This window comes from Bos taurus, chromosome 25 (assembly GCF_002263795.3).
Source record: "Bos taurus isolate L1 Dominette 01449 registration number 42190680 breed Hereford chromosome 25, ARS-UCD2.0, whole genome shotgun sequence".
Lineage (NCBI taxonomy): Eukaryota > Metazoa > Chordata > Mammalia > Artiodactyla > Bovidae > Bos > Bos taurus.
The window spans coordinates 25,338,358-25,363,386 of record NC_037352.1 but is presented as its reverse complement, the minus strand read 5'-3'; the positions used below and the strand labels follow the sequence as shown (position 1 = coordinate 25,363,386).

The 25,029-nt window shown below is 52.5% G+C and overlaps 1 protein-coding gene across 2 annotated transcripts in view; it reads left to right on the top strand.

Moving 5' to 3' along the window:
* Positions 1-24,222, top strand: part of GSG1L (GSG1 like) — a 252,582-nt gene extending 228,360 nt beyond the window's left edge. For both annotated transcript variants that reach the window (XM_024984779.2, NM_001192728.1), the window contains 2 exons: positions 8,158-8,228; positions 23,654-24,222. In XM_024984779.2, the coding sequence (XP_024840547.1) occupies positions 8,158-8,228; positions 23,654-23,751 (169 nt within the window). In that variant the 3' untranslated portion in view covers positions 23,752-24,222. The remainder of the gene's footprint in view (positions 1-8,157; positions 8,229-23,653) is intronic.
* Positions 24,223-25,029: the final 807 nt, after the last annotated feature.

Sequence of the window (25,029 nt, the reverse complement as noted above, 5' to 3'; positions counted from 1 at the left end):
TACTCGTGGGATCTTAGTTTCCCGACCAGGGGCTGAACCCAAGCCACCTGCATTGGAAGCACAGAGTCCCAACCACTGGATCAGCAGGGAAGAAGTGCCAAGCCAAGTGTTTAAAGGCATGGCCAGCACTCCTGGCTAGGCGGGTGGGGGGTGGAGGGGCATGCTCCCAGGCAGAGGCAATAGTAACGAACAAAGGTGTTTAGGAAAATGTGAGCAGTTTGGTGTGATTTGAGAGTGGGGAGCTGGTAGGAGTCGGGCCTGGGTGACTCATCTCTCTCACCCTCCTACAGTGTTTGGGGTGGGGCGCTGGCACAGAAGGTGGCATGGGGACCCTCCCCAGACCTCCTTCTTGGGTGCCAGGCCTCATGGGGCTCCCTGTTCCTACCTGGGGAAGCAGGGGGAATAAATCGTTTTTCACAGCAGAGGGCCAACCCCTCTTTACCCATCCCCAGGACCGGTGCAGAAAGGGCCACAAAGACCCCATTCCTCGCTGGCTCTGCTCTGGTTCCTGTACACAGGGAAACTTTTTGAAGGGCTGGTCTCCACCTCTTTACCTCCCACTCATAGCTCGACCCATTGCGAGTTGCTCCCCACCCCCGTCTCTGCAGAAAGAGCTTCCAGCTGCCCGGAGAATGGGTATACCCCCTTCCTCCTGCCCACCCTCTCCGGGCTCCCACCAGCCACTCTTCCAGGCGCTGGGTGCCCTCTCCCACCCCTCCGCCTTGTTCCGTTAGATGGTGATGCTCCCAAGGTCAGTTCCAGGCCCTCTTTTGACATTGGCCTTTGTGGTCATGCATGCACCAGGACTTATGAGTTCCTGGGCCCCTGCAGACCCCCGGCCCCATATCCAGCTGCCTCTTTGGTGTTTCCACTCTGGATTCCCAAAGGCATCAAGAATCAACATGGGACTTCCCTGGCCAGTGGTTAAGACACTCCCAATGCAGGGCGCGTGGGTTCAATCCCTGGTTGGGGAACTAAGATCCCACGTGCCTCATGGCATTGCCAAAAAATGATAAACATGGCCAGGACCCATTTAAGATGGTCTCCCCCAAACTGGGTCCTGTTTCACGTCCCTCTCCTTTACTTCTCTATGTCCTGCCTGAGTAAGCAGACACGTGCACATCTTACTCTTCATATCCAGACACCCCATATCCAGTGCTTTCCCCCTGTGGGTGGGCCACTTCTCTCCATCTCCACTCCTGCCATCCTCATCCAGGGCGGCAGCTCTCACCTACTGGAGGGCGCTTTGCCCCTGGTATCTGTATTCCCCCAGCAACCAAAGTCTCTTCTCTGCTGATGCGATCAGGGTGCCCCCACCTTCATCTGTCAGCTGGAACACCCCAGTGCCTCCCCACAGCCCCAGGACAAAGGCCCAGCTCCTTGTGGTAACTTACAAGCCTCGCCATGGATCGGCCCCCACCCCTCCCTGCTTAAGCCTCCCCTCCGCTGGAAGTTCCCCAGACAGGTCATCCTTCTGCTTCTGTTGTAGCCTCAGGACAGCTGTCCTCTTCACATGGGGTGCCCCTCTTCTTTGCCTTGTCAATTCTGGGCCTGCAGATCTTACTTCAAGTATCGACCTTTAAAAAAATTTTTTTTTATCTTTTTGCCATGCTAAAAGTGGTATTTTAGTTTCCTGACCAGGGATTGAACCCACATCCCCTTCATTGGAAGTACAGAATCCTAACCACTGGACTTCCAGGGAAGTCCCTTAAGCATCGATTCTGAACTGGATGGAATCCCCCATCTTTCAGCACCGGCCACGTGTGCACAGGGCAGGGATGCAGGTCCACTTCCTTTTAAATTCCTGAGTACGGTTTGGATGGAGAGGGTGACAGAGAGCAGAAGGGCAGGAGCCTTTGGGGCAGGTCACTAGCCAGTCTGTTGGCCAAGGTGACCTTCGCCCTCTGGGAGCTGCCTCTGGATTTGCTTGCCCATCCTTTCCCCCCACTGCTGCCGCCATGCTGAACGGCACCCCGCTCAGGTGTGCCCACCTCTGTGACTGCTCACCTGGTCTCTCTCGTTGTCCCCAAGGCTGGGCTGAGGAAGGGATTTTGGAGATAAATCAGGTCTAGAGGTTTCCACGTTGTCGGGGGCCCTTGAAGCTCTTGAAGGCGGGGCTGGGGGTGTGGGGTGGGGGCTCCATTAATGCTAGTGGTTGTTTTTCTGAGTAATAATTTGTAGCCCATGCAGTTCCGAAAATAATCTCAAGGTGCTAATATCTTGAGGTCTCTTTTTAAAACCCAATTTCAGAGAAATGGGAGGTAAAACTGTCAACTGCACACAAAGATCAGGGGAGGGTGCTGGCACTGTGGATATTTATCTTCCCTGTATTTTCCAAATGTTCTGTATCATGAGCTTGCTTACAAAATGGCAAGAGAAAAAGAAAAAACCGGAGGGAGGCTCTTTTAAAAAAATCCATTTATTTCCCCCGGTCTTGGAATGGCACTTCTGATGGGATGTTATAGAATATTAATCTCCTATGCATGGTCATTTATTTGCCAAATTTTCTCTTAATTTTATCCCTCATCCCATCATCAGTGCATCGTTTAAAAATCATTGTGTTCTTTGTCCCCTGCGACTGTTTCTTAGCCATTTAGCCTCTGAGACGTGTCCAATCACAGCTCCCTCTTCCCCATCTTTTTCCACTCTCGCTGCTTGAATATTACTTCTCAGTAGTGCCTCACATCTTATTTGTCTTTATTGGGGTCTTTTGATGCCACTGTTTAGTCTCAAGAGGAGTGAGATGCCCAGAAATTGGAGATGGCGCTGTGGGAATTTCTGGGCTCTCCCGAGATTCACCTGATAACCAACCCTTTGTGAAAGGAAAGTGAAAGGCACAGAGTGGTCCTTGAGATAGGAACAGCCTCACAGGACAGCTGCTTCCTGACCTACACGTTCTCTCCAAGTGTCAGCCCAGTGGAGAGAAACACGAGGCGGGGAGGCTCCGGGCGCGCTCCTGCCCGACGGTCACTACTGCCAGTTCTTTAGGTGATTCTCATCTGCAGCTGGCACTCTGGGGAGGGCACGGGAGATCTGCACCCAGACAACAGCCTGGGACGTGGAAGGCGATTGGGCTGACGCTTCCAGGAGGCTCACAGGTGCCCAGAGCCCATGGTCTAATGCCTGATTCCTCAGATGAGATCTGGGGCCAACAGCGTCATCCCCGCCTGAGAACCTGTTAGAGTTCAGACTCTCAGGCCCCAACCCCAGACCTATGGAACCAGAATCTGCATTTTAAAAAGCTCCTCGAGTGATCTGTGGTTACTGGCACATTTGGGGAACGTTGGGCTGGAGGACAGAGTGGATGCAACCCCGGTTGTAGGTCGGAAGAGGCCCGTGGATAAAGAAGGGGTCTGTACCTCTGTGCTGCTCAAAGTATGGTCCCCAGACCAGGGCCCATTTGCAAACACATCCATGATAAAACGAGAGAAACTGAGACACGTGTTTGGGAACTTTCACAGTGAGTTGACATCACTGGTACACCCAAGCTTGCCTTTTGTGAGTGTGTGTGTGTTCATTTCATTCTCCAGCAATTCATTTTTATTGTATTTTTATTAAAAATTTGGTCCAAGGTAGGTTGAAAATTAAAGGGGGTGTGTGTAAAACCTAGCCCTTTATCAGATGATTTGAGAAGCGCAGCGCATAGACTGCCACCTTATACCAGGAAGTGAGTGGAGATTTGGAAACAAGCCAGCCTGGGGCAGCGAGAAAGAGGTGGCTTTGAGGATGACACAGAGAAGGCATGGCAGGTGGGGAGCGGGCTGGGCACTCTGTGCTGGGGAGGCTTGGGACTCTTGCCACAGCAGAGGTAAGACCTGCTGGACCCCTTGCCAGGGTCCCCAGCTGCTGTGGCCACACTTCTCCCTGGAATAAGATGTGCAGGTACCGGGAGTCTCCCTGCAGGACGAGACGTGGGTTCAGACTCTCAGATCCTTGAAGCCTCCCTGCTCCATCACTCGCCTGCCTCCTTCTCTCCAAAGAGCAAATTCCCAGATTGCAGATCTTGTGGGTCATCAGAGCAGTGACCATGTAACAGGGTGGTCACACCCCTCACCACCCTTTTACACACCTACTGGCAGTCCTGGGAGGGCCCAGGAGTGCCCAGCCCCACTTTCCATGGGACCTCACCACGCAGGTGTACCCAGGGTGGGTCTGGTGGAGCTTCTGACAGCTAGGAATCTGCAGGGCACAACGGAAACACGCTTGAGCTCCAGGGACTGATAGATCTGAGTTCAAATCCCTGCCCTGCCATCAGCCCGCTGCCCCTTCTGAGCACTGCTTCACCCCCAGCGCCCCCACTGACCCTTCAAAGTGCTTATTTAGATTCATGGGTCACCTCTCACACTGCCATCAGAAAAAAAAAAAAAAAAACCTATCTTCAGAAAGCATGTAGTGTTTCCTGCAGGAAGTTGTACTTCAAATGAAAGAAGATAGTCATCTAGGGACATTTGAGTAGTTCCTTTTCTTTTAACGCAAAGCTCAGCCTTCCTGGATGAACCCAGCGGGCTGCTTGTAGCCGCAGCTTGCTCGTGCTCGCGCTTAGTCGCTAAGTTGTGTCCAACTCTTTTTCGACCCCATGGACCCCCCACCCCTACCCCAGGCTTCTCTGTCCCTGGGATTCTCCAGGCAAGAATACTGCAGTGGGTAGCCACGCCCTCCTCCAGGGGATCTTCCCGACCCAGGGAAAAATCAAACCTGTGTCTCCTGCAATGTGCTTCTCCTCAATTCCTTGCCTCCCTCCTTCCCCCTCCTTCCCTCCTTTCTAACATTCCTTGGGATACTTTTTGCCATCTCTGTGCTGGACCCCGACACTACAAGTGAAGGAGATAAACTCCATCCTTTTTCTGAGTTTAAAGTGTTTGCGGGGGGACCAATGATGAAACAGATTGAAAGTCAGTAGGGCTACTCTGTTCTAACCTCCCTCTATGCCGGATCCTGGGCTCCCATCCTCACAGCAACCAGTGGGGCCATGGTGTCTGTCCTTCTGGTCATTCCCACCACCACTGGCCTGCCCATGGCCATGTAGAAAATTCCAGAACACAGAGGTTCAGAGCTTCTGGTGAGCTGCCTGTTCATAGCAGAGCTGGACTCAGCCACGACCCTGCCTCCCTGCAGGGCCCAAGGTCTCAGTCGCACCCAGAGCATCTCTTGTCCTCAGGTGTCTCCTGCTAGGGAGCACGGGGTGGGGCGAAGGGTCAGAGCTCTTGCCATAACTGACATTGCTGGTACACCCAAGCTTGCTTTTCGTGTGTGCTCATGTGTTCATTTCAATCTCCAGCAATTCATTTTTATTGTATTTTATTAAAAATGTAGTCCAAGGTAGATTGAAAGTTAACGGGGGAAAACCCAGCCCTTTATCAGATGATTTGGTTGAGACCTCTCCGAGTTGTCCCCAGCCCAGCAGGTGATTTCTAACTGGCAAGTTTTCTCACATGTTGACTATTGACCTCTGGGCCTCTTAGCAACAAGGTTTGGGTGTCCAGGAAGTGGGGTGCCATGCCAGGCACAGTGGTTCTCTCCTTAAACATCAGTTTGGAGACGGCTGCTGGGACCCTGCAGACCCGTAATTTTCATTGGCGAACCTGATGGAAGGGCCGTGTTTGTGCAAGGAACTAGCTCTTTCCAGAATAGCCTCACAGCATGGCAGAAATCAGGCAGACCTCGGCTGGATCCCAGCTGCCTCTCTGAGAGGCCAGCGTGTCCTGTGACTTCCAGGATGCAGCCCCAGCATCGCTTCCTCCCATGAAGCCTCCACTGGTCCCCACGCAAGTGGATCTCAACCCTGGCTGCATACTGCAATCACCGGGCAATTGAAGACTCCCCTGGTGATGTCAGGGGACCTCCACGTGGAGAACCACTGGCTAGACCAGAGGTTAACACACTATCTCCAAGAAGCTAGTACATAAGAACGTGAAAACGTAGTTGCTTAGTCGTGTCCGATTCTTTGCGATCCCATGGACTGTAGCCTGCCAGGCTCCTCTGTCCTTGGGATTTCCCAGGCAAGATTACTGGAGTGAATTGCAATTCCCTTTTCTAGGGTATCTTCCTGACCCAGGGATTGAACCCAGATCTCCGGCGTTGCTGCAGATTCTTTACTGTCTGAGCCACCAGGGAAGCCCGTAATTATCTGCTGAACAAAACGGCCCTTCATTTACATATTGTCTGCGGCTGCTTCCAACTACAAGGGTGTTTGAGTAGTTGTGACAGAGATCATCTGGCCTATGAAAGCTCATATATTTATCATCCAGACCTTTACGGAAGAAGTTTGTCAGCCACTAACTAGACACCCTATTCAACCTTCGTAATGTCCTCCCTTAAAACTTAATGTGAAGTTGTGATCATCGGTTCATGTGTACAGCAGATAGGAGCATCTCAAGGGCTGGGACCGCTCTGAGTTGTCCCTGTGGTCCCCAGCACAACAGGTGTTTGCTAACTGGCTGGTGTTCTCATATGTTGACTACTGAACTCTGGGCTTCTTAGCAGCAAGATTTGGGTGTCCAGGAAGTGGGGTACCTGCCAGGCACAGTGGTTCTCTCCTGAAACATAAGCTCCGAGGTAACTAAAAGCAAAGTGAAGCACGGAGGGATGATGTCAAGGCGCAGGGCCACAGATAAGGGCTGGGAGGTGCCTGCAGTGTGTGCTTACGACATGCAGTAGTGGTGGGAATTGTTTCTACTTCCGGGGACTAGGTTATATTTGTCTAAAGGCACTGCTCAGCAGTAAAGAATCTGCCTGCAATGCAGGAGACCTAGGAGATGTGGGGTGGAGACCTAGGAGATGTGGGTCTGATCCCTGGGTCAGAAAGGCCCCCCGGAGAAGGAAATGGCAAGCCACTCCAGTATTCTTGCCTGAAAAATCCCATGGACAGAGAAGCCTGGTGGGCGACAGTCCAAGGGGTTGCAAAGAGTTGAACACACATGTGTGCGTGCGCATGCATGCACACATGCGCACACACACAGACAAAGGAACAGCACATGTGGACTGGACCTCGGGAGCTCTGGAATGTGTCTGGGTCACACATGGGTGGGTGCCGTGTGGGTACATGGACCTGCCCATTCTCTGACTCTGCCTTCAGTGGGATGGGGGTGAGGGTCTAGGGCTGGAACCCTGTTGGAGAGTCTGCAGTTGCCTCCACTCTGACCCTTGTCAGCCTCTGCTCTGTGCTTGTCGCTCATCCCAGCCTTGCCAGTCCCTCCAGAGGAGAAATTCACACAGCTGTTGGGAGGAAAGAGAATTGTGGCAGATGTTGGAAGACCAGAGCCTTGTTTCTATGTAGAAATATCTATGGGAGTTGTTTTAATTTAGTTAAGAAAAGTGACACAGCTAATCAAAGTCTTTTGCCCAGAAATCAGAAAATAGAGGTAAATTCAAAAAGAAGGCTTTCCAGGAGTGGAGAAAGATTAAAAAAATAAAAGGCTTCAGATTTAATCCCCTTTATTTCATCTGGGGTCAGTCACCTTAACCTTTTGGTATACGTTCTGCCAAGTAATGCTTTGTGCATATCAGTGTGTAATTAAAGTTTTTAAATTAATTAATGCATTTTTTTTACTGCACTGGGTCTTCGTTGCTGTCCGATGGCTTTCGCTAGTTGTGGCACGCAGGGGCTACTCTCCAGGTGCGGTGCATGGCTTCTCATTGTGGTGGATTCTCCTGGTGCAGAGTGTGGGCTCTAGAGTGCGGACTCAGTAGTCGTGGTGCACCGGTTTGGTTGCCGCGCGGCCTGTGGAATCTTTCTGGACCAGGAATCCATCCTGTGTCCGCTGCATTGGCAGGCAGATTCTTGACCCCTGGACCACCAGGGAAGGCCTAGTGTGTGATTTTTCAAACACACGGCACACTTTCTTTTGTCATATGCCATTTGCACGTGATTGGACATCTTTTTGTGAGAGCGCATAGGTTTGCCTCCCTCTTCTGCCTCCAGTTTATCAGCTGGATGGCACCCGATCAGTCACGTTACCTTTCGATACCTCAGTTTCTTCATCAGTCAAATGGAGGAATGATGCCCATCTCACAGGGCCACGGGAAGGATCCCACGGGGCGATGTTGCTTTGCCACGTGTTCTCCGGGGGGGGAGGGGCCACACTTTTCCAGGTCCTGGGTCTCTGCCAGCTCAGCCTGATCTTTCTTACGCCAGCTTTTGGCTTCTTTTCTTTCCAGGATGGAGAAGGGGGACGGGCACGAGGAGGAGGACTTTCGCTTGGATTGCCGCCACGAGAGATACCCTGCCCGTAAGTGGCCTCAGCTACAGGAGCCGGCGCTGCGGATTTGTAGGCCGTCTGAGAAGAGAGGACCCTGGAGACCAGTCAGGCCAACCTCTCCCTGCACCCCTGCATTCTCCCCTAGACATATACTGCAGAGGGCGAAACTGAGGCTGGGGGCAAGAAGAGCAAATCTTCTGCATGCAGCAGCCACAGCCCTTGCAATGGGGTTGGAATGCTAAGGAAGCAAGAGGGACACTGGGTACCTTAAAGACAGGCAGGGGAGCCACAGTTCCATGCAGGCCGGGTTCGCCATGGGCCTGAAGGGACAGGAGCTCTGGGGTGGAACTAGCCAAATCAGGGGGAGTCCCAGGTCCCAAGCTCTGAGCCGTGAATGCTCCCAGAAGCTCAGAAGGCTTCTCTGTACAGGACAGAACCTAGGGCTCCTATGCAGAAAACAAACATCAGAAAGCAAAAGAGAGGTCAAAAGACAGGAAGGCTTTTCTCCGGACAGAAAAGAAAGGAGCTGATACAAGATTAAAGGGGCAGAGTCTTATCTGAGCCTGCTGCTTGCCCACCCTGTGCTCCCTGCCCACCCCACTCTGTACTAAGGACTTTTTATGCCTGATCTCCTGTTCTTGCTGACCACCAACCCCAACAGCTGGGATTACTATCCACACTTTGCAGAAAGGAGGGCTCAGAGAGGCGGAGCCACTTGCCAAACGTCACACAGCTTAGCTAGTCAGTGGCAGGACTGTTAGAGCAGATGCTCCTATGTCTCAGACCTGTTAGGAGACTACACTGCCTCCCAGCTGTTTGTATCTGCGTCTCTGTGCCTGGGGGCTTGCTCCACCTCTACCCTCAGAAGGCAGGAAGTGCACAAGGAGGCTGGCACCCTGGCTCCCTTGCCCCTTGAGTAGGATCGCCTGGAGGTGTGTGATTTGCAGGATTACCTAAGTGTTACCAGTCTAGTGGGCTTCCAGGTGGCTCAGTGCTAAAGAATCCACCTACCAGTGCATGAGACGAAGGAGACACAAGTTCTGTCCCTGGCTCGGAAAGATCCCCTGAAGGGGCAATTGACAACCTGCTCCAGTATTCTTGCCTAGGCAGTTTCATGGACAGAGGATCCTGGCCGGCTGCAGTCCATGGGGGTCACAGAGTCAGACAGACTGAGTGACTAACACACAGCACCATGTCTGGCAGCCACCTGGGCTGACCGCCTTCCCTCCCTGGGCCCGCTCCCCCTCCGCCAAGTTTGGCGGCACCTCTGTAGCGTCTCCCCTTTGCTCTGATTCCTATCTCAGGGTCTGCTTCTGGGGAGCCTGAACAAGATGGCAGAAATTTAAACTCAGGTCTGTCTGACCCCACCCTCCACGATCCTAGTAACTGAGTGAGGAATGGCTCTGATGGGAGAAAGAAGATGGAGGTGGTGAAGGAGCTTGGGAGGAGACCTGGTTGGGGAGGAGGAGAGGGTCTGGTCTCCATGCTGAAGGAAGAGGCTCCTGGGGGAGGCACCAGTCCGGGAAGGTGGTCAGAATGCTAACTGCTTGCTCTAGGAACTGGAGTGCGTGGTGGGCACATATACTGTAGTTTCATGTCAGGTGTCAGGATGGGGGGCTTCCTGGAGGAAGAGGTCAGGAACCAGGGCACGGAGGTGGCTGGGAAGTGTTATCTCCTCTGATAACAGAGGAGAGCAGGAAGCACATGCTAGGGATGGGCTGAGAGCCCTGGTGTGTTCCAGAGCCCCACCCCAGAGCACCACCAACTCCCTCCTTGGACCTAGCATCGCCCCCTCCCAGGGGAGCCCTGCAGAGAGGGCAGGAAGCCCTGGGTGGAAAGAGGTCGTGGGGCTTGTCTTGGGGGCAGCTGGGAGACAGGAGGCGGAAAGGCCAGATCCCTGGGGCCTGAGGATGGAAGAAAGAACTGAAGGAGTGTCTGGCCCTGAATGCAAGCCCTGGGATGGAGAGTGGGGACAGCCAGGCTCAGGGGAGCCGCAGAAGCCCTGCACCCCCAGCCCAGCCCTGGTACCCACTTCACCTCCCAAGCATCAGATGCATTCCCCGGGTCAACAGCCCGTGGAGAATTCCTTCTTTTGTGCCCATAACAAATACTGAGCTGTGCAGGCCCTCCATACTGGTGCTAGAGATGCAACCTGAAGCCAGATCAGACAACACCCCTGCCTGTGAGGCGGGGAGTCTAGAGGAGAGAATCAAGTGAGATGTGAACTCAGAAACAAATAAGACGATCTCAAGAGCTAAGGAACGTGATGATAAAGCGGGATCCAGGAGACCCCTTTAGAGCCACCTCTTTGAGGAGCGACTGGAACGGGGACTTAAGGAGTGAGAAGGAGTCAGCCAAAGAGCCTTCTGGGCAGAGGGGCGGCAGGTGCCAAGTCCCCAGGGCAGGGACAGCCAGCCCTGGAGGCCTCGTGGCTGGGGTGGGGAGAGCAATGGGGAGGTGGGGATGGATGGCGAGCAGGAGGATGGGGCTGGGGGACCCAGGAGGTGGGACCACGCGAAGGAATTGGCTCTGCAGTGAGGAGCCCAGGGGCATTTTGAGCAGGGAAGAGACGTACCCAGGTTATTCTTTTTTTTTTTTTTTTAGTATTTATTTTTCATTTGGCTGCACCGTGTCTTATTGTGGCACATGGGATCTTAAGTTGTGGCATGCAGACTCTTGGTTGTGTCATCAGGGCTGTTAGTTGCCTCATGTAGAGTCTAGTTCCCTCATCAGGGATTGAACCCAGTCCCCCTGCATTGGGAAATGAGGAGTCTGAGCGAGTGGGCCACCTGGGAAGTCCCTTACCCAGGTTATTTATCTGTATCTGTATCTACATCATCTTTATCCATACCCATGTCTACCCGTCCTCCTTCTATCCATATGCACTTGGGAAAAAGGACAGAAGGGGACGAAGAGACCAGGAGAAGAGCTTAGACGCCGTCGCCATCATCCCAGGAGTGATGGTGGCCTAATCTGCCGCAGCAGAGATAAAAGTGGGCGAATTCAAAAACCTTTTGCTGGAAGAGTTGTCAGAGTGCCTGTTTGTGTTCCTCCAGAGTGGATCCCGAGATGAAGATTCAACAGCAAGTGCCTTATGTGGGGCATCCCAGAAAGTGCAAATAGGCGCCCGGCAGGCGGGCTCCGCAGGGAAAGGCAGTGGCAGGTGAAAGTCACCTTCCAAGTGGTCATCAGCGGAGCCTCCGCTGGGGGACTCGGGGAGCCAGGGCCAAGCACGTGGTCCGAGTTATCCCCCCAACCATGACAGCAACTCTCCTTGGGCCTTGTGTGAGGGCTGCTGGAGTGGGGTGGGGTGGGGTGCATGAATCTCCTGGGGTGGATTGGAGGAAGTCTGCACAGGAGATGAGCAACAGGCTTCACTTGGGGGGATGGGCACCCACAACATCAGCTTGTCTGATTGGAGGTGAGGAGCGGGCCAGGAACCTAGGATATGCTCGGAAGTTTCGAGTCAGCTGTCAAGGGTCAGATGTCACCCACTGATGGAAACGGAGAGGATGAGTTTGAGGGGGATGCGATGATACGGCATCTGTGTAGAGTTTTAGGGGTGTGTAAGGTTGAGAACAGAGGCCGTTGAAGCTGGGGGACTGCTGAGATGGTCTAGGGTCATATAGGGTGGGGAGAGATGGAGAAGCCACGAGGTCCTAACACCCTGGGGCTCAAATAGAACCATGGAAGGGCTTCTCTGGTGGTCCAGTGGTTAAAACTCTGTGCTTCCTATGCAGGGGGCGTAGGTTTGATCCCTGGCTGGGAGACACCCACGTGCTGTGTGGTATGGCCAATAAATAAATAAATGAATAAAATAAAATTACTGTAAAAAATTAGGTAGCTTTTAAAAAGAGAATGAGAATCAGGGAAGCTGGTGGAGAAGGGGCTGCAGCTCCCAGAGGTTTTTCAAACCCCAGCTTCTCGGGGAAGAAAGGAAGTGTGGACCCCACAGTGCCTCTGCCAGGCCTGCCTTTCATCAGGTAGCCAAGCTAGTGGGTTGGCTGTCTTTCCTCCGGTACCAGTGGAGGCGCTGGGGACTCAGAGTTCGAACAGTGAGGTAGAGAAAGACCCGGTCTGCTGTTGGAGCTGGGGGCAGGGGCAGCAGAGCGTGGGCAGGATGCTGGCTGGAGGGCCCCGGTCACTGTCATTGTCCTGAAGTGGGCTGTGTGTGGCCACGTGAAAGTCATTGATTCACTCATGTATTCAACAAACCTTTGCTAAAGATGCTTCTCTGGGCTGGGCGTTGCATGCAGGGCTCTGGAACATGGAGATGAAGAAGCTGAGTCTGGGCCCGGGAGCTCCCAAAGCGCTTCTGTAGTGTTGGCCAGAGCCACCATGGGGTCAGCGCAGCCACTGTGACAAGAGGCCAGATGCCTCATCCTGCTGAGTGAGGGAGGGGTGGAGAAGAGGAAAGAGAGGGGTACTTCGTCTCCGGGTGTTCCGGCTTGGTTGAATTCGACAGCTATAATGATGATACCTGGACTTAATGAGGAAAACAGCCAACCGGAAGAGCTCCGTCAGCCCCACCAGGTCTGATGGCAATATCTCACCCTTGTGGATGCTCTGAGGACTTTACGTTGATCTTCTCCCTCTCATCTAACCCCAAACATATATGAGAGTTGGGCCATAAAGCTGAGCGCTGAAGAATTGATGCTTTTGAACTGTAGTGTTGGAGAAGACTCTTGACGGTCCCTTGGACTGCAAGGAGATCCAACCAGTCCATCCTAAAGGAAATCAGTCCTGAATATTCATTGGAAGGACTGATGCTGAAGCTGAAGCTCCAATACTTTGGCTACCTGATGTGAAGAACTGACTCACTGGAAAAGACCCTGATTCTGGGAAGGCAGGAGGAGAAGGGCGTGACAGAGGGTGAGTTGGTTGGATGGCATCACCGACTCGATGGAGGTGAGTTTGAGCAAGCTCCAGGAGTTGGTGATGAACAGGGAAGCCCGGTGTGCTGCAGTCCATGGGGTCGCAAACAGTCAGTCACAACTCAGCTACTGAACTGAACTGAACTGATAGACCCATTTTACAGACAGGGAAAGTGAGGCCCAGGCAGGTTATGGTTGTGCCAGGGAGTGGATGTGTGCCCAGCCTGTCTGGTTCCAGAGCCTATAACCCGAGTCATCAGGGATGGTCTGCCATACCCCATGCATACCCCAGGAAGCCTTTGGGGGTGCAGGGCCCAGCCACAATGGACTGGGTTCTCACATGGGTCATGGGCTAGAGAGCAGCCTGATACCACCATCCAGGGAAATGACACCATCTGCAGAATGTGGCCTCTTAGCTGCTGGTGGAGTTTGGGCCAAGAAAATGTTTTGGAAATGCCTGGATGCGTTTTGCAATATTTCTGTGCTGAGCAACTGTTCAGATCTGGTGGTGGCCTGACTCCCCAGCAGGAGGCACGGGGGAGAAGGAGTGCCAGGGAGCCCGCGTTATTAAACACTTACTGAGTGCAGGTTCTGCTGAGCACTTCATAGCCGCTGGCACAGCCCTGGGAAGGAGGGTAGTTGTTCTTATTGTATAGACGGCGAGACTGAGGCTCTGAGACGTGGACTGACTTTGTCAAGATTTCTGGTGGGATCTCTGGGCAGGATGGCTCAGCTTGGCATGTAACTCTTTCCCTTTATCCTGGGAACCAGGCTGTTCCTGCTCTGGCCCCCAAACTCCTCACCTCATCTCTTCCCTCTCTCCCCTGCCTCATTTGGCTCCAACCACCATGGCCTTTCTCTTTCTTGAACAAGTAAAACTCATTCCCCACCCCCCACCCCAGGACCTTTGCACATGTCCTTCTCCCCACCTGGAATGCTCTTTCTCTAAATCTTTGCTTGGCTGGCTCCGTCTCCTCTCTAATCTCAGCTGAAGGCCACTTGCTCAGAGAAGCTCCCCTAACCTGCACCAGCTTCCGCTGTCAACCTCGTATCACTGTTTTCTTCACTGTGTCCATACCTCTTTGAAATTATATTTGCACACCTGGTTTTGGTTTTGTTGCCTTTCTCCGCTGGGTTCCATGAGATTAGGCACCCTGTCTCTTCTTAATTAATAATTTATCAATTAATTAATATTACATATTAATTAATAATACAGTAATGTGTGTGTGCTCAGTCGCTTCGGCTGTGTCCGACTCATTGTGGACACACAATGGACTGTAGCCTGCCAGGCTCCTCTGTCCATGGTACCCTCCAGGCAAGAATACTGGAGTGGGTTGCCGTGCCCTTCTCCAGGGGATCTTCCCAACCCAGGGATCAAACCTGCGTCTCTTGTGTCTCCTGCATTGCAGGCAGATTCTTTACCCACTGAGCCACCTGGGAAGCCCAATATATAATAATATAATAATTAATTTATCACTTCTTTTTGGCTGTGCTGGGTCTTTGTTGCTGCACACAAGCTTTCTCTAGCTGTGGCGAGCAGGGGCTACTCTCTAATTGCATTGTGCAGGCTTCTCTGCGATGACTTCTCTTGTCGCAGAGCACAAACTCGGCGCGCGGGCTTCGGTATTTGCAGCTCGAGGGCTCTAGAGCACAGGCTCAGTAGTTGTGGCTTTATTTGCCCCGAGGCATGTGGGATTTTCCCAGACCAGGGATTGAAACCCATGTCCTTTGCATTGGCAGGTAGATTCGTAATCACTGGACCACCAGGGAAATCCTAGGCGCCTTATCTTCTGTTTTGTTCACACCTGTATCCTGAGAGCCTAGAACAGTGCATGGCACACAGTAGGTGCTCAATTACTGCTTTAAACTTCTCATTTTCTCACACTGTATCCCCCTTGAGAACTCACTTTTATATAAACAGTTACATGAGCTTTTGCTTTTCTTAACTGTTCTAAAAGTTGCTATTTTTTTTCTGGGGCTACTGTGATATAGATTCTGCCACTTATTTTTATTTTTTTTTCTGAGCAAAGCGTTTGGTTTTGAAACCTACCTTTGGGGCTCTGCAGTGACACCAGCTAGCTCAGGAGCTCCTCAGATGTGACATTTCATGGAGGCGATGCTGCCATATGGTCCAGGTGTTTGAGTCTTCCTTTTAGGGGCAACTGGGGTTTGCAGCTGATTGCAGCTGTCAAGTTCAATGCCCAAGACAAGCTTCTGACTTTGCCAGGTGTGTCTGTGAGGCTGGGCTGGCTGAGAGGCTGTCACTCGCCGGGTACAGAGGTGGCTTCTGAGAGCTCTGTCTAGACGTGTCTCTGCCGCTGCTGCCCTCAGAATAGCAGAGGGAATTTCAAGGAAGACTTTTCTGGGCTCGGAGCAACTTGGCATTTTTATTAGACCAAAATCAGATCCAATATAGTACTGCCTGAGTTGGCTTCCTTTATTAAAATGGAACCAGACAATATTTCTGAAATAAATATCAATGCCAGCTTGCTGGGCACACAGCTTGCAGATTTCTGAGACCCTGGCACTGAGGTAGAGAGAGCCAAGCCAGCGTCAGTATCAGAATTCCCTGGAAGACTCCTTGAAACACGGATTTCCCAGTCCCACCCCAGAGTTTCCAGCTTCTTGGAACACAGATTCCCGGGCCCCGCTGGAGTTTCTGGCTGAGGAGGGTGGAGCCTGGGATCCTGCATTTCCAGGGCTGCTGCTTCTGCTGCTCCATGGACCAGACTCTGAGCAACACCTGGCCCCAGGCTCCTGCCAGGAGGGAGTCTTCATTTTGTCACCTGCTCTGCTTCCCTGGTGGCTCAGATGGTAAAGAATCTCTGCAATGCAGGAGACCCATGTTCGATCCCTGGGTTGGGAAGATTCCCTGGAGAAGGGAATGGCACCCCACTCCAGTACTCTTGCCTGGAAAATCCCATGGACAGAGGAGCCTGGTAGGCTGCAGTCCATGGGGTCACTAAGAGTTGGACACAACTGAGCGACTTCACTTTCACTTTTCACTTTCATGCATTGGAGAAGGAAATGGCAACCCACTCTAGTGTTCTTGCCTGGAGAATCCCAGGGACGGGGGAGCCTGGTGGGCTGCCATTTCTGGGGTCGCACAGAGTTGGACACGACTGAAGCGACTTAGCAGCAGCAGCAGCAGACTTCCCTGGTAGCTCAGATGGTAAAGAATCTCTGCAATGCAGAAGACCCATGTTCGATCCCTGGGTTGGGAAGATTCCCTGGAGAAGGGAATGGCAGCCCACTCCAGTATTCTTGCCTGGAGAATCCCATGGACAGAGGAGCCTGGCGGGCTACAGTCCACAGCATTGCAGAGTCAGACATGACCAAAAGGACTATCACTCACTCACTGGGCTATTCAGCAGCTTCTGGGTGGAAATCGCTGCTTCTGGAGTCATGACTCTTCCCATCCATCCCCCAAAGACACAACCTGAATCATATCTTCTTCACCCCCTCCCAGCCCAAACCCTCCCATGAGAGCATCCTTGGTGGGGTAGGTATGAGGTCTGTGCCGACTCCTCCCAGACATTCCCCAAGAAGCCTTCTCCCACCATCCCACCCCTGCTTCAGCTTTCTTTCAGTCACTCAGCACTCTCGGAATCCTTCTCTGCTAACTCTCTCCCCACTGGAATGGAAATGTCAGGAGGACGGGGACCTTGTCACCACATTCGTGCCTGGAACAGGGTTGCTCCTCAGGACCTTTCCAGTGAATGGTCCAGCTCACTTCATCCTCATATAAGTTCCTTGGATTTCGAGCAACAACGTTATTTTTCTTGGCTCACAAGTCTGGGTGACTCCAAGCTCAAGCTGGGTCATTGTTCTTCTTTATGTCCCTTTTTGCCCCCCTTAGTTCGGGGCAGGCCAGGAATCTGCATCAGGTAAGTCTGATGACGCAGAAGAAACCCCAGGTACAGGAGGAACCCTGTACTCCCTGGGGGGCTGCCGGGTTGCTTACACCTGGCACCCAGCATCTTTGCAGTTGCAGCCTTCTGCTCCTTACCCCTCCAGCCCTGTGTGCCGGGCTTTCCAGCCTTACAGACCATCTTGCCTTCCTCCAGCCACCATTGCTATGTTTTTCACACCTCCAAAAAGCCTCATTTACCTGCCAAGGACCTATTTCACACTCTGTTCCTTCTGCCTGAAGTGACCTGCTCCCCGCCTCCGTTTGGCAAAAAAAAAAAAAAAAAAAAAACTATCGGTGGAATTTTGAGCTTCATGGGGCTTTCCAAGTCTAGCTCAGATGTCCAGGAGTAGCTAGCAATCAACCCCCTCTCCGGTCCCAACAGAGGAGGTTGTGTTCACCTCTGCATTTCCCTGCCCTGACATTTGAATAGATGAGAGAGAGAGGTTTACAGTGTTTCCAAGCCCAGCCTTTAGAGTGAAGCTGCTTAGGTTCAAATTCCAGGGGTGAAACCTCAAGGATGTAACCTGTCTGGACCTGGGTTTCTTCATCTGTATGATGGGCATAGTGATGGCACCTAACTTCCATTTTTGAGGATTGCATGAGTCAATGAACGCAGGGCACAGTGAGAACTGGAGGAATGTTTTCTCCTGTCATCTCTCTCTCTTTTTAAATTTATTTCTGGCTGCACTGGGTCTTCGTTGCTTCACTCGGGTTTTCCTCTATTTGTGGTGAGCAGGAGCTGCTTTCTAGCTGCGGGGCACAGGCCTCTCATTGCAGTGGCTTCTCTTGTTACAAAGCACAGGCTCCAGAGCTTGGGCTCAGTAGCTGTGTTGCATGGGCTTAATTGCTCCTCGGCATGTGGGATCTTCCCAGACCAGGAATCAAACCTGTGTCCCCTGCACTGGCAGACGGATTCTTATCCACTGCATCACCAGGGCAGTCCTGCTTTTGTCGTCTCTTCCCCCTCACTAGGCTGTGAGCATTCAGAGGACAGGTCTGCATCTCACTCATGTCTCCAGACCCAGCACCCAGTGGGGAGGCTGACACAGAGTAGGTGCTCAGCAAACAAAGAAACGAAGGAATCAGTTGCTCTGGGGAAAGGTGGCAGGTCCCGTGGACTCAGCCTGATCCCAAGTGTGGAAAAGAGATGAAGAGAATGTAAAACGGTCAGTCCCCAGAAGCTAGACTTGAATGAAGAGAGGGATGGAATTCCATTTGATCTCCTAGGACAAGCCACCCCCAAAGCAGGCTGGAAAACTCAGCCTTCCCCCTAGCAGGAATCCCACACAAACCTGCTCTTCTTCCCTAGTCCTCCATCGTTTATTCTTTCAACAAATCTATGCTCTCAACACTGTGTGTGAAATTGTGCTGAGTGCTGGGGACACAGTGATGAATAAAAGCAGAGCTAGTCTGTGTCCTTGGGTTGTATACAGCCTAGAAAAGGAAAATGGAAGGAAACAAGTGACCAGATATTACCAAATATGAGAGTCTCAGAAGCACCCTCAGGGTAGAGATTGACAGAGCAGGGTTGACCTGGAGAGGCAGTCAGGTAGCCGTGGAAGAGGAGTGATGACGTCACTAGCTGGAAGGGTATCCAAAGCCAGACAGCTCAGTGCCAACCTTGATCCATCTCCCTATCTCTCTCCCACATCCTATATCTGTCTGGAGGTAAGAGTTCCAGATTGGGCAGCTGGGACAGTAGGCTCTGGATATGACCCATGAGTCCTGGGGAGAGTAAGTCAGCACCTTGGACAGTGGATGGTGCAGTCCATCTGGCTCTTCTGTATCAGGCGCGGCTCCTACGGGGTCAAGAATGCCAACACCAGACATCTCCCCACCCTCACTGATTGCTCTACCAGCTTCAGAGCACCTTGGACATGTCACTTCCCCTCTGATTGTCCCCATTTCCTTTTCTGCGCATTGGTGATGCCATTCTTGGTCTCGACGGGCCCTTCCAACCCAGTGAATTTGTTTTGGAACAGTGATTGTAATTTCATACATTTCAACAGAGCTAAGAGCTGATCTCTTGGGATCTCAGTGCCTTGGGGAATTTCAAGATGGTGATTCTCCACTAAGGGATTGAGATGTTAGGACTGGAAGAGACCGAATGTTAAAAAAAAACTTCATGTTTAATATCTCGACTAAAAAGAGAAGATAAATCACAACTTCTGAGAACCTCCTATGGGTTGACTACTCTGCTATGCTGGGAGGTGCCAAGGGGATTTAAAACACAGTACTTGCAGCCAACCGTCTGGGTGAGGCCTTGGACAAATCTCTTCCCACCTATGGACCTTGGCCTGCTCATCTGTGAAGAAAGGTGGCTGAACCTCAACCTCCTCTACCCTGAGCATTTTGTTATTTTTACATCTCTCTGAGGTTGCATAATGGAGGGCTTCTAGCAGGGGGGCTTGCTGGGTCTGCTGATGCCTTTACAACTAACATCCATTTGCAGGCCCAGAGAGATGAAGCCACTTGTCAAAAGTCAAACAGCTTAAAAAAAAAAAAAAAAAAAGTCGCTCAGCTTGTTATTGGCAGAGCCTGGATTTGAACCTTTGATGATTGGACTCCAAGTACAGTTCACCCCCAACCCACAAGCCTGTACCCAAAGGAGGAGAGGCTGAGCGAAGAGCCTCTCAAATGTACAGAGAATATGTCCATTTGATCCGGGAAGATGGGGGGTTGCCTAGGCCTCCAGTGCAGGGATCACTCCATCCTCCTCCTGAGTGGTTTCTTCATTTATGAGCTCAGGGCTTGCTCTGGGCCCAGCCAGCTGCTGGGGGCTGCAGGCTCCAGGATGGAGCAGACTCAGTCCCCGCCAGCACTGAGTCTCTCCAGGTTAGTGGCAGGGATCTTGACAACAGAAAGTGACAGTCACGGGAGAGAACGACGTGCAGCTTGGTGTACGGGTGCAGAGGTCCATGGAGTGCTTTGCAGGGGAGGGAGCATTTGGGTGAGGACCCGGGGGCTCAACAGCCAGAGGACAGCAGGGAAGAGCACATGGCCCAGGGACCAGAATGTGCAAACCATGGAACAGAGTCAGGGGACAAAGATGCAGGCCAGGGAGAAGTCAGAGGTCAGAAGTGGCTCCTGCAGGCTGAGTCCAGCCTGGGAGATGCTGCTTGGCCCACCGGTGGTTTTAAATGCTTTAAAAGCCTTGTGTGCGTGCTAAGTCGCTTCAGTCGTGTTCGACTTTTTGCGACTCTATGGACTGCAGTCCACCAGGCTCCTCTGTCCATGGGATTCTCCAGGCAAGAACACTAGAGGGGGTTGCCATGCCCTCCTCCAGGGGATCTTTCCAACCCAGGGGGAAGAAACTGTAACTCCTGTTGCAGGCAAATTCTTTACCGCTGAGCCACCAGGAAGCCCTTGAAAAGCCCTTTAAAATCACTTAGAAGCCAGGAGATTTGATTTCAAAATCCGGATTGTCAGTCTCTCTGAGCGTTTTGGAAGATCGGAGCCCACATTCCCTGGGGCAACAGTTGGCCAGAGCTAAGGAAAGGCTGCTTCTGACCGCTTCACCCTGTTATGTCATTGGTTTGGGCCCAGTGGACATGTTAAGGTGGGATTCCCTGATCTGTACCATAAGGATTTTTTTCCCCCCCTGGCTGGTGATTGACCCCAATGTAAAGGGCCCCAGAGAAGGGAAGTGAGTGGGGAGTCGTGGTAGGCCAGTGGGGTACATGGTGAGGACAGGGCTCCTCCCACTGTAAATGACTCTGGATCCCAAGCCTCTCCTGGGATCCAGGGAACAGGAAGCTTGATTTTTGTTTTGGCCTCGCTGTGTGGCTTGCAGCGCTGAGCAGTGAGGGTGCAGAGCTCTAACCATTGGACAGTCAGAGAATCCCCTGTATTTGATTTTTTTTAAAGATATGTATTTACTTTGGTCTGCATCAGGTCTTGGCCGCAACATGTGAGATCTTCCGGTTGCGGCGCTCAGGTTTCTCTCCAGTTGTGGCTCGGGCTCCAGGCTGCACGAGCTCTGCCGTTTACTTGCTCAGTGGTTTCTGACTCTTTGCGACCCCATGGACTATAGCCCGCCAGGCTCTTCTGTCCATGGGATTCTCCAGGCAAGAATACTGGAGAGGGTTGTCATGCCCTCCTCCTGGGGATCTTCCCAACCCAGGGGTTGAACTTTGCGACCCCATGGACTATAGCCCGCCAGGCTCTTCTGTCCATGGGATTCTCCAGGCAAGAATACTGGAGAGGGTTGTCATGCCCTCCTCCTGGGGATCTTCCCGACCCAGGGATTGAACCCCAGTCTCCTGCTTGTGGCAGGCGGGCTTAGTTGTCCTGTGGCACTTGGGATCTCAGTTCCTCGGCCAAGGATCGAACCCACGTCCCCTGCGCTGGAAGGCAAATTCTTAAGACCAGCGAAGAGGTCCTAGGAAGCCTGATTTTTACTCAAAGAAGGATAAGGATCACGGCCCCTCCTTTCCCCTAAAAACACATGATCACTTTCCCTCTGTTCCATCAAACTCTCCAAGGTTCTGCTAGTTGGCAACGGTAAGAGCAACTACAATCATTTCTAAATACTCATTTAGAAAAACAATCAAACCTTTCTGTACACCAAATATTTGCTTTTCGATTAAAAAAAAAAATCCCAACACCTATATCTTGGCAGCAAGCACTTTCAAAGAATGCAACTGTTTCAGCGACTGGGGCCAAAACAAATGTTTTTCCTAAGGCCAAACGATTCCAGAATGTTTGCTGAATGTTTGCCAAATGTTTTCCACCCCTTTTAAAAAATCTAGTAAAATTAGCAAAGCACCAACATTAAAGAATATTAAAAACAGAAGAAAAGCCAAAGGGGAAAAAAAAATGACGTTTGCACACTCCCCAGCATTGGCACAATCTTCCTCATCTTTGCCTGTTCCCTTCCTGCCTTTGTTATGAGGAAGAATCTCCCAATAGTCAGAGCTGCTTTGGGCATGGAGGAAGAATAATGAGCTGCCCGCCCTTGGAGGTGTGCAAGCAAGAATTCTTGGCTTCAGCAGGAATTTCCACCTCAAGGGGCTTGCTCTGAGGGATGTCTGACCCTAAAGGATGAGAAGTTATCTGAGCAGAACACATTAAAAAAAAAAAATGCTGAAGTTTGGAATCAAGAAGAAATTAATTCAACCCAGCAGCAGTGTAGCTGTGAATCCTAAGGCAGCTGCTTATGCTGGCTGAGCCTCAGTTTCTTCATCTGTAAAATGGGTTCAGGCTTTTCGGGACAACCTAGCATGGTGTGTGGACTCTAAGTGCTCCTTTGCAGCTAGTTTGCTTCCTCGCCCTTCACACCCATCCCACTCCCCATTCCAGGCAGTCTCTCCTCCCCACGTTCCTCTTTGTTCTCATCTTTCTGGCTCCAAGGAGTCACCATGGAATGTTCTCCAGGGGTTGAGCCATCTCTCTCCTGGGTTAATGGTCTCATAGTGAAAAGGCTGGTGGAGCACCATTCAGGGTGGGTGCTCTTAAGAGAAGGAGACCCCTGAGGCCAGAGAGCAGATGTCTGGAGGGCTTCCTATAGGAGGAGAGATTTGAGCTGGGCTTTGAGGGTTCAGTTTGATAGTAGGTACAAGGACATTTGAAGCAGGTCCCAACTTGGAGATGGAAATGGTCTAGTGAGATAGGAAGACATGAAGGTGGTGCTTGGGTGAAGGCAGGGGAGCGAGCTTCCGAGAATCAAGAAAAACAGAAGAGTGAGCGTGCACGTTGGATCAGATGAGCCTCCCAGCCCCTCTGCTTGCCCAGGCGGAGCAGAGGCTGTGGTCATAGAGGCTGCCCCCTGCCTTGGCCCAGGGAGCAGCTCAGGGCTGGCTTTCGGATGTCCACATACTCGCTCGCTCAAGTAAGCATCAAGTAAGGGTCAAGTAAGGTCGCGGCTCTGGAGTCATCTACACGATTCTCCTTCTAACCCTCCCATAGTGCCTTGAGCATATTGGGAGCACGCAGTGGACCCCAGGGAAGCCGGATGGGGTTGAGGGGTGGTGGGAGACAGGGGAAGCCTTTGGGTGGGTGAAGGGTGGAAAGAGGGTGGGTGGATGGCTTGAGTGGGGTGGATGAAGTGAGGGCAGGTGCGTGTGCAGGGTTGGTGGTTGGGCAGTGGGCAATAGTTGGATGAGAATGTCTGTGAGTTAAGGGCTGGAGACTTGACGTGTGGGTGTGGATGTGTTGGTAGGTTGGGAAGCAGACAAGTAGGTGGGTGAGGTGAAAAGTGGCCGGGCGGGTGGATGGGTGGGTGTTTTGGGTGATGGGTAGATGTGTGTGTGGAGAGCAGGGCTGGTGGGAGTGTTCTGGGCTGCTGCGAGGATGGATGGGATGTTGGCGGGTGTGTGATGTGTTGATAGGTGGGAGATGCTTGACTGGGTTTTAAGGCTCGGGGAGTCATGGTGGGGATAGTGTGTGAGCGGAATGGTAGGTATATTGGTGGGTTGGTGAGTGGATGGCAGCGGGTGTTGGCAGGCAGATGTCTAGGTGTTGGTGGATGGGTGGGCAGAGAGTGGCTGATGGGGGTGTGGCAGAGACGGAGAGTTGGGTAAGTGGATAGTGAGATGCTGAATGGAACAGTGAGTGGGTGGAGAGTTGCGTGTGGGTGGACAAATGGGTGGATGGGGAGTGGGAGGGGGCGGTGGCGCATAGGTGGAGGAAGGCAGCTGTCAGCACTGACCACCCTGTCCCCTTGGCAGGACACCAGCCACACATGGGAGATTCCTGGCCCCGGAGCTCTGCACACGAGGCAGCAGAGCTGAACCGCCAGTGCTGGGTCCTGGGGCACTGGGTGTGACCGTGAACAGCCTGGTTCCAGACCCCGGGCCATCATCAGCACCAGCCCCCTGCCGCAGGATCACTGGTCTGGTGCCTTTGGAACCTGGCCTGTGTGCTGTGAACTCAGCCAGCCTGCGTGGGAGACACGTGGGCTGCCCTGCCCACGGCTGCCTGGGTCTCAGCGTCCTGGAATTGGGGCCAGGGCGTCTGAGGGGCTGCACAGTATGACTTGGGGACAGCCACTCCTGACTCCTGCCTCCGTCACGTGCAGAACCCTGCTGGGTGCGGCTGGGATGCTGAGAAGGATACGGACCTTGGCCGCTAAAGGGCTGGGACCCACAAGCCAGCCAGGAAGTCTCGGAGGTCCCCTGTTGGGGACAGGGAATGAGTGGGGTTTCTTGAAAGAGGGGCTGTGGCCTTGGCCCCGCAGCGGGGGAGGGTCCCACTGCAGGCACAGAGCAGGGACTCAATAAATGCTTGTTGGATCTGTTTTCTTGCTGCGTGTGGAGGCCAGTTGCTCTCTGGGCTGTGGCTGCCCCTTCGTGGCCCCACCCTATCAGGTCTCTAAGGAGCCTGAAGATAAGACAGCCCTGAGTGTGCTGGTCAGGGTTAGATGCTGAAGTGTGGGTGGGTGGGAGGAAAGGGGGGTGGTCCTGTAGCTGAGACTGGGTTGGGGGGGTGGGGTCAGGATAGAGCCAGGCTGGCAGGCTCTCTTGGATTCCAGAGGGTGGGGAGGTGGGTGCCAGGCAGGCAGGACACTGGAGAGGGCCATAGATAGGCCCTCAAACCCAGGCCCTCAGCCACCCTGACCCCCATGGGGACCCTTTACCCTGTGTCTAGAGTCACATTTATATCAAACCTTAGGGCTTAGATGCCTGAAGAAACAGATTCCTATTATGAAGATGAGGGAACTTAGGGTCACAGAGATGAAGCATCTTGCCCAAGATCACAGAGCTAGCAAAAGCAGGGTTAAGGGTTTGAATTAGGACTCCTGACTCCAAGAGGCCTTGTCCCTTCCCAAAGGATTTCTAGAAATTTCCCTCAAGGAGAGAATGTTGTTCTTCATTCTTCTATAAACACATCATCCAACCAATCATTCATCGATCCATCCATCCATCCATCCATCCATCATCCACCCATCTATCCTTCCATCCATTCATCATCCATCCATCCATCCATAACCCATCCCCACATCCATTCATCCATCCATCTATCCATTTGTCCATCCATTCATCCACCCATCTATCCATCCATCACCCATCCCCCATCCATTCATCCGTCCATCTATCCATTTGTC